General features: G+C 41.1%; 2 protein-coding genes across 5 annotated transcripts; both read right to left on the reverse strand.

Annotated features, from left to right (window-relative positions):
* Positions 1 to 4,617: 4,617 nt before the first annotated feature.
* Positions 4,618 to 7,166, reverse strand: LOC6643252 (foot protein 1 variant 1). 4 transcript variants are annotated; one of them, XM_023176303.2, is made up of 4 exons: positions 7,108 to 7,166; positions 6,707 to 7,039; positions 6,340 to 6,638; positions 4,618 to 5,205 (listed from the first exon to the last, which is right to left on the reverse strand). In XM_023176303.2, the coding sequence occupies exons 1-4, from the start codon at positions 7,162 to 7,164 to the stop codon at positions 4,707 to 4,709; spliced, it is 1,188 nt and encodes a 395-aa protein (XP_023032071.1). In that variant the 5' UTR covers positions 7,165 to 7,166; the 3' UTR covers positions 4,618 to 4,706. The 4 variants fall into 4 exon arrangements, with proteins under 4 accessions (XP_023032071.1, XP_023032070.1, XP_023032069.1 ...); XM_023176302.2 differs by having other exon boundaries at positions 4,618 to 4,969; positions 5,549 to 6,638; XM_023176301.2 differs by having other exon boundaries at positions 4,618 to 4,969; positions 5,465 to 6,638.
* Positions 7,167 to 7,571: 405 nt separating this feature from the next.
* Positions 7,572 to 8,447, reverse strand: LOC6643251. Its single transcript, XM_002066171.2, has 3 exons — positions 8,378 to 8,447; positions 7,987 to 8,304; positions 7,572 to 7,928 (listed from the first exon to the last, which is right to left on the reverse strand). The coding sequence occupies exons 1-3, from the start codon at positions 8,426 to 8,428 to the stop codon at positions 7,602 to 7,604; spliced, it is 696 nt and encodes a 231-aa protein (XP_002066207.1). The 5' UTR covers positions 8,429 to 8,447; the 3' UTR covers positions 7,572 to 7,601.
* Positions 8,448 to 8,735: the final 288 nt, after the last annotated feature.

Below are 8,735 nucleotides of genomic sequence, written 5' to 3' on the forward strand. Positions count from 1 at the left end.
TTACGCATTCGATATGCAGATGTACGAATATATATATATATTTATATATATTTGAAGTTGTTGTTTATATAGAAATCTTTCTTCGTTTAGTTGGGCCATTATCCTTCTCTGGCCAGATACGACAGGGAGGGACGACGACTGAGAGGACTCCAACGACGACGACGACGCATTGTATTAGGCTGGCTAAATTTATGGACACTTGAGGCAGCGAGTGGTGGTAAGCCACTAGAAGAGTCTAGAGGTGGCATAGCCACTTAACTAGACTGTGAGACTAAGGCCAGGTTAGGCATAGGGTGTTAATGGACGTACTTGGGGAATTTATGGTCATGGCCTGTGGCGGCAGCAATGTCTTCTCTTAAATGCATAGCCAACACACACTTACATATACTTACAGATACACACACACACACATAGAGAGAGAGATACGCAAATAAAGTTGACACTGGGCAAAAGGAATTGCTTCTGCTTCCTGGAAAAACAACAATTCCTTTTGTCAACTTTTCACTGGCAACTTTCCCCCTACCCCCTTATCCATTCTTTTTGTGTCTGCTTATTCAACTTTCTCAGTTTGGCTTCCTTTTTTATGGCTTACACACACTTTTCACACACTCGCTCACACACATATTTACTATACAAATTACAGTTTTTATTGCAAGTGATTGTATTTTGTTGTTGTATTTTAAAGATACATTTTCCGGCATATAAAAGGCATACCCAAGCCAAGCCCAAGCCCAGGCAAGGCACGTGTCAAGTTCATTTTCTCAAAAAGCTAACAGAAAAATAAAAAAAAAAGGTACGGAAAAGAGGGCATTTTTAATGGTTTATTTATGATGTGCTAAAATTGATATTGCTCTTGTTTATAAGTATGCATTTGATTTCCCTTGTTGTATATATGTATGTATATATTTCAGCACTCACACATATGTATATAGTATATGCTGATGTATATGTATATTTAGTATGCCACAGATTGTTGCGTGTACACAAATTGTTACTGATAATTATATGATATAGTTTGTTTTCACTATTGCAACGAGACACGCAGCCAAATGTATGGAAATATTTGTATGTATATATGAATATAATTTCTGTTTGCGTGTCTCTCATTTGGTTTATGCTAATTTGAAAATTACTGTTGCACTTTTTTGAGATAAAATGCCCTTGGTAAGGTTTATATAGAATAGGTCACAAATTTGTCACGCACAACAAGGATTATGTATTCACTTTTTTTGAATTAATTTTTGAATCTTATTATCTCTATCTCTGATGCTTGATTTTTGATTTACTTACAGATAAATGTAAATACATTTTCAAAGTTATAAATCAGTTACTGTAAGGACATTTCTGTGGATAAATTCTTCGTTAACCTTGTGATCATAAATTGTGATTGGTTTTTCGTATTAGTCAACTAAGGGTATAACTAAAAGAGTATCTATGCTTCGGCTTGTTAAAGTCAACTTTTGACCATTTTTTTTTGGCAATTTTTTTCCCTTGAGTTGGCTTTAGTTAAATATGTATGACATGCAAATGGCGGTCTGATACCAATTAACTTTGATCGATTTAACAAAATTGAAGGGGAAATTCAAGTCAGTTTTATGCACAATTAATTGTGGTTTTGTGGCAGCAGACAAAAACAGAGAGAGAAAGAGAGAGATAGAGGGAGATGATAGATACATAGAATGACAGGGGGATAAATGATAATTAGAACTGGTAAAGTTGGATTATAAGTTCTTATTTATATAGTTTTAGCGGGTAAAGTTATCATATATTTGCATACAGCATGTTGAAATATTTCTCCAATGTTGTTGGCCTAAATTTTTGTAAAATAAATTATAATATAGACGGCAAACAACAAAATATATTTATATAAACATAAGAGGAGAAAGCGAAAAATGTATACATATGCAATCAAAATACCAAAATATATTCTTAGTTTTTGCTGGTTTTGTTGCTCGGTTTGTTGATTTTTCATATTTGGCCATTAGCGAAATATGTACATATGCAGTTATGTGGGCGTGAAATATTTCCCACAAACATTCATTTATACATATGTAGAATATATATGCAAACAATTATTGCAGGCTAAATCAGGGGTGTGCGATATGAGTGCGAATGAAACGAGCAAAGCAAGTGGCATACCATTTATATGTTGATGCGCGAAAGTGTTGCCTACTTTTTGGCTTGCTGATGTATTAATACAAAAACGTGGCAACATTTTGGTTCTTTTTGTTGTCCTTAGTTCTCTAGCAAAAGGGTATGCACGTTTTGCAATGGTGTTTATAATCCATTGAACGAGGACCGAATAATTAAGAGTGTCAATTACCTACTAGGATATGTATATGAACTGTGTGTAGGAAAAACTGAAACTGCCAAAAGACGAGCGACAAAGAGAACTATCGAATATAGAATATTGCTGAGCAAAAGTGGTAATGCGATCTTTATCTATATACATTAATTGAGAAGCTAGTTACAAGATTTTACAATTCTTCACTTTAAGAATGTTGTGTCTGATCCTTGGCAAGGATATCACATGTTCGGCGTGTTAAAAATGTATCCATTATAGGCTGCTGCTGCTGTTTGCTGTTGGTTACTTCCGCTGGTGCCTCTCATTATTCTTGTTGTACTGTTATTATAATACTTTTATGCTGTGTCGTTTACCCTCGCTCTTGTCGGCTGCTGTTGACTTAGTCAAGAGCAATTAACATGCAAATAAGGCCTATTAGTTACCCAAATGTCAGTCTGTCAGCTGCTGCGTCTCTCAGCAGGTTGGTTTCTTTGCTTATTTCTACCTTTTGGCGCTGCTGTTGCTTCTCCTTCTTGATGCTGCTCTTTTGTGAACATCGTCAGGGCGTTTCACTTTAATGACTTACTAATTTCAAGTTTTTTTTTTTTTTCTTTACTGTTTTTTGTACCTTTTGCATCGTTGTCGTCGTTTTTCTCCTCTCTTACTCTGGTTGGAAACGTTAAAAATCTTAATTGGCAATTTAGAGAGAAGACCAAAGCTAAGTAAGAGCAAAATAACGCTCAACTGAGAGGAGTTCGCCTCTATCGTATTAAAGTTTAGTGTTATGTTTTTTATTTTGGAAAACTTTTGATTTTCAACATTCTAACCCTTTGCCGCTTAACCCTTAATCTAATCATGCTTCTCTTAGTTCCTTTTTTTTTATTTTATTTTATATTATGAACTTTTCTGCCATTAATGTTAATTGATCATTTAAATTTTTTGTTGTTTCAACATTTTCATTAAAACTTTCATTCAGGACAATAACTGGATAAGGGACAAAGAGGGAGAGGGAAAGAGTAAGACAACTTTATTCGCATTGTGGCTGGGTGTGAGTCTCATTGATTTACAAGCGTTTGTATGGAATTCACTGGAATCACGAATCGTAGGAATCACATGCAGAGTGAAATTAACACGAAAAAATATTTACTTATACTCATACCCTCAACTCACACACATACACACACACATCCACAGAGAAAAAGAGTCATAGGTGGCGAGAAGCTGGTGATGCAATTTATAGCCCTGCCTGAAGCTGTTGCCGTTGCTCTGGCTGGTCAGTGAATGGCAGCAACTTTAACACCTTCTCAATGGCTCTGGAGCGATGCTGAAAGTGAGGTCAGCAAACACACACACCCCCACACCTACACACACACTCTTTCAGATACAATAGAGCTGTGTTGACAACGAATGCTGAGGGTGATGATCCAGGTTGATTTATCTACTGGCGCTGAGGTTAAAAGTTTTGCGCATACTTCCATTGTTTAGGTCAGATTCCTTTTGTGTATGCACAACCGCTGCAGCCACTCTACCCACACACACTACTCACACACACACTACTCACACACACACACACACACACACATCAACCAGACCCATATTCAGCCATGCAGACAGCTATTGCAACGGTGGTAAAGCTTCATAGGGTTATGCAAATGTCGGCTGCCTTTTGCAATTATTCAACTTTTCTCTGTAAATTCTACCCTTGCCCGTAGCCTGTGATTTTTGTCTATTTAATCTATGATTATTTTATTGGCTTGGCTTAAGTTGTGAGCCATGGGTATTAGTCCATTCCCTCTCGTTTTTCTTATTGGCATCACAAGATGCTGACAGCCAAACTCATTATTTAGCTTCAGTGAGCGAATGTTACTAATTATGGTGCTTTGCCTTCTCGTTATGTTTTGCGGTTTGCGTTTCTTACTTTTCGTTCTCATCACATTTTTTGGTTTTTCCGCTTTCTTCCCACATTTTTCTTTTTTTTTTTTTTGTTGGAATTTTCGTTTAGTATTATTGACAGTGGGCGCCCGACTCTCGAGCCATAGCAATATTTTGCTGACGTCTGAGAGAAATCCATCATTTCGCAAACCCCAAACCATTTGCGACACGTGGCCAGGCCGTTTGGCTAATAAATCTTAATCAGTTGGCCTGGCTAAGTCAACACGATGAACCTGGCATCCCAACTGGGCGGTCTTTCTCCAGCCATCTATCTTGCCCTCTCTTTCTTTTTGCCTTTAATTTGTGTTACCTCTTACTTCTTGTCAATTGTAGCTGGAAGTGATAGCTTATCAATTCTCGGCCCCACCACTGATTGGCTAGCGCATAATCACTTAAATCGCTTTAATGCTGATAAATTTCTTTTTGTTTGCTAAAATTTACGAATAGACTGTTGCCAAAGTCTCAACGAAGTGCCGAGATAATTGGTTCTTTATAGTCCCAAATCATGAAGAAGTTGCTCCAGCCAATTGCCACGGGTAGTTGTGGAAGGTGGAGAAACCGTGGTGGTTACATTCCATTGGGGTCCACTTGTGCTGTTACCTTGGGGTGCAGAAGTGGTAGTTCTATTTCCCCATGGGCCCACTGTAGTTGTATTCCATTGAGGCCGAGACGACGAGGTATTATTTCCCCAAGGTCCATCAGTGGTTGTGTTCCATAAGGGTGGAGAAGCAGTGCTGTTATTCCACCACGGACCTTCGGTAGAATTGTTCCACCAAGGACGATCGGTAGTCGTATTCAACTGCGGCAAAGTAGTGTTCAATTGGGGAGGAGATGCCGTGGAGTTATTCCACCAAGGACCTTCGGTAGAATTGTTCCACCAAGGACGATCTGTTGTGGTGTTCCATTGGGGAGGAGATGCGGTGGTGTTCAATTGGGGAGGAGATGCCGTGGAGTTATTCCACCAAGGACCTTCGGTAGAATTGTTCCACCAAGGACGATCGGTGGTGGTGTTCAATTGGGGAGGAGAGGCCGTGGAGTTATTCCACCAAGGACCTTCGGTAGAATTGTTCCACCAAGGACGATCGGTTGTGGTGTTCAATTGGGGAGGTAATGCTGTGGTGTTCCATTGGGGAGGAGAGGCCGTGGAGTTATTCCACCAAGGACCTTCGGTAGAATTGTTCCACCAGGGGCGATCGGTGGTGGTGTTCAATTGTGGAGGAGATGCCGTAGAGTTATTCCACCAAGGACCTTCGGTAGAATTGTTCCACCAAGGACGATCGGTGGTGGTGTTCCATTGGGGAGGATATGCCGTGGAGTTATTCCACCAAGGACCTTCGGTAGAATTGTTCCACCAAGGACGATCGGTAGTCGTATTCAACTGGGGTAAAGTAGTGTTCAATTGGGGAGGAGAGGCCGTGGAGTTATTCCACCAAGGACCTTCGGTAGAATTGTTCCACCAAGGACGATCGGTTGTGGTGTTCAATTGGGGAGGTAATGCTGTGGTGTTCCATTGGGGAGGAGAGGCCGTGGAGTTATTCCACCAAGGACCTTCAGTAGAATTGTTCCACCAAGGACGATCGGTTGTAGTGTTCAATTGGGGAGGTAATGCTGTGGTGTTCCATTGGGGAGGAGAGGCCGTGGAGTTATTCCACCAAGGACCTTCGGTAGAATTGTTCCACCAAGGACGATCGGTTGTGGTGTTCAATTGGGGAGGTAATGCTGTGGTGTTCCATTGGGGAGGAGAGGCCGTGGAGTTATTCCACCAAGGACCTTCAGTAGAATTGTTCCACCAAGGACGATCGGTTGTGGTGTTCAATTGGGGAGGTAATGCTGTGGTGTTCCATTGGGGAGGAGAGGCCGTGGAGTTATTCCACCAAGGACCTTCAGTAGAATTGTTCCACCAAGGACGATCGGTTGTGGTGTTCAATTGGGGAGGTAATGCTGTGGTGTTCCATTGGGGAGGAGAGGCCGTGGAGTTATTCCACCAAGGACCTTCAGTAGAATTGTTCCACCAAGGACGATCGGTTGTGGTGTTCAATTGGGGAGGTAATGCTGTGGTGTTCCATTGGGGAGGAGAGGCCGTGGAGTTATTCCACCAAGGACCTTCAGTCGAGTTGTTCCACCAAGGACGATCGGTTGTGGTGTTCAATTGGGGAGGTAATGCTGTGGTGTTCCATTGGGGAGGGGAGGCCGTGGAGTTATTCCACCAAGGACCTTCGGTGGTGTTCCAACTTGGGGGAGCAATGGTAGAGTTCTGAGGCGGCAAAGGTGCTGGTGGGTCTGCTCCGGCAAGACAATTAGCCAAACTCTCTGATGCACTGGCCAGACGGGATATCGTTTTTTCCAATTCTCTCACAACGCATTGTCGTTTTTGCCAATAGTCTCGTTGCACTGGTCGCACTGAACCCAACAAGGTCATTACCTAAACAACGATACGATTTTGCCTTTAGTTCGGAAAAGGACAAAAAAACCTCAATAAATGCCTCTTACCCAATCTGCATAACAGTCATGGGCACTGCGGTGGGAAACTTCACTTCGCGCACAGTTGAGCAGCTCATACTGGAATTTCTCTTTCTCAGCAAGGGCATTTCTATGCTTCAGATATCGGCGGAAGAGGCCTTCATCAATGCGGCCGCATCGACGAATCTCCCAGCCGGCAGTGAGCAATATCTCAATGTTCTTCAAAGTATAAATTTCCGTACAAACATCCAATTGAGTTACATTGGTCAGCTCTAGATTGCCAGTGATGGCATCGAACAACAAATGCTCCCAGCCGAAGCCATTGGACACGGAGTTCGTATTCGGTTCAGCAGCAGTAAAAGCCTAATGAAGAATCAACAAATTACATAATGGACGATGGATAAGGATAAAAATGTGGCGACAAGACTTACTTGGGCGCTAAAAAGTAGCGAGCAAACCACCAGGAGTTTGCATAGAACCTCCATCATCATGGCGATTCTTTTCGATTCTGATTTGCCCTACTGACCGACCGATCGTTTTAAAGCAGCGGCACTTCGTTTGTATATTCTATATATGTATGTACGTATATATGGAAAACAATTTGTTTTTATTTTTATTTATTTTTTTTTTGAACACTTTATTAATTGAATTTATCTATATTTAAAGTTTTCAGTCAATTAGCTTTTGGCTGTCGTCGGCGTCATCGAATGTGATAAGGCCTAAGCACCATAATTGATGATAACGATTTTGTTGTATTTTTGTGTGGTTCTCTATTTCTAGTCTTTCGGTCTGGTTTCTGATGACTATTCAAGTATAGAAGACCCGAAAATGTTTTTAATCAATTCACATAGTGTGATTAATACAGAGTCTTGTTAAAGTTTTGTTTTTGTTAAATTGCAATATTTATTCAAACTGATATGAAAGTTTAGTTTTCTTCTCCCTCAACATCTCCGTGAACTTCTTCCGAATCTTCTTCGTGCTCATGCTTATGCTCAGGCTCATGTTCATGCTCGTGGTGCTCCTGAGACTCCTGTGGGTGAGATGCCATGAACTCCCTCTGGGCTGGAACCTTGCTCATGCAGGTGTCGTAATCATTGGCCGACTGAATGTTCTGTACTTTGGCCTGACTGACAGCAGCGCTGATGCAATTAGCCCGCTCAGCCTCCACAAGTGTGTTATTGGATGAGAACTGCGAAATGCTCTGGTAAGCCAGCGTGTTGGAGTTATCCAAGAGTTGCAAATTCTTTTCAAACTATCGGAAGAATAAGTTATATGAAACAATAAACGATGAGGAAGAGTCTTTAACTCACATAGGCAACAGTGCAGTTTAGGTAGAGAGCGGAGTCGGTTAAGTTTTTGCATAGCTGCAAGTTCTGTTCCAATTGGAGTAATTGGCTGCGGACCGTAGTCACCGAGGAGTTGCTGCTCAAATTATTGGCCACAATTGTGCGATTGGCAGCCTCCTCGCAGGCATTGGTGGCATTGGTAAGTTGATCCACAGTCTTGCTAGTGGCATTGTTGTAGTTATTGGCACAGGTTGTGCCAGCGGGTGATAGAGCGCGTACATCTCCGGTAAAGGGAGCCATGACCATGCGGAACAGACTCTGATCTGCGGGGCCAGCAGAGACCTATGAAGATATTAAAGTAAGTTAATATTTAATAGGGAATCCAGTATACATATATCTTTTCACATTTACTCACACTTAGGAGTGCCACAGACAGAATAGAAACCAGTCGGATGAATTGATGCATCTTGATTTATCGTTTGCTTACTAAATGATATTTTCAGAGACGAAGCTCTTTTTATAGCACTTCATCTTCACCCAAAAATGTTGCACTAAAATCTTCTTTTGGTTTTTTTATTCTTTGTGTTTTTGCACGATAAAAGAGACATGTTGGTTAATTGGCTTTTCTGCAGTTTACTCAATTCTCATCTCTCTTTGATATGTGTTAGTCATGGTTAGTTTGGTTGCCAAGGTCTTGGCACAACCGAAATACTAATCAATGTTCATGTCCTATGAATTTTTTTCCTCTCTTTATTGGTTATCAGCTGAACGGG

The sequence above is a fragment of the Drosophila willistoni genome (assembly GCF_018902025.1).
Source record: "Drosophila willistoni isolate 14030-0811.24 chromosome 2L unlocalized genomic scaffold, UCI_dwil_1.1 Seg168, whole genome shotgun sequence".
NCBI lineage: Eukaryota > Metazoa > Arthropoda > Insecta > Diptera > Drosophilidae > Drosophila > Drosophila willistoni.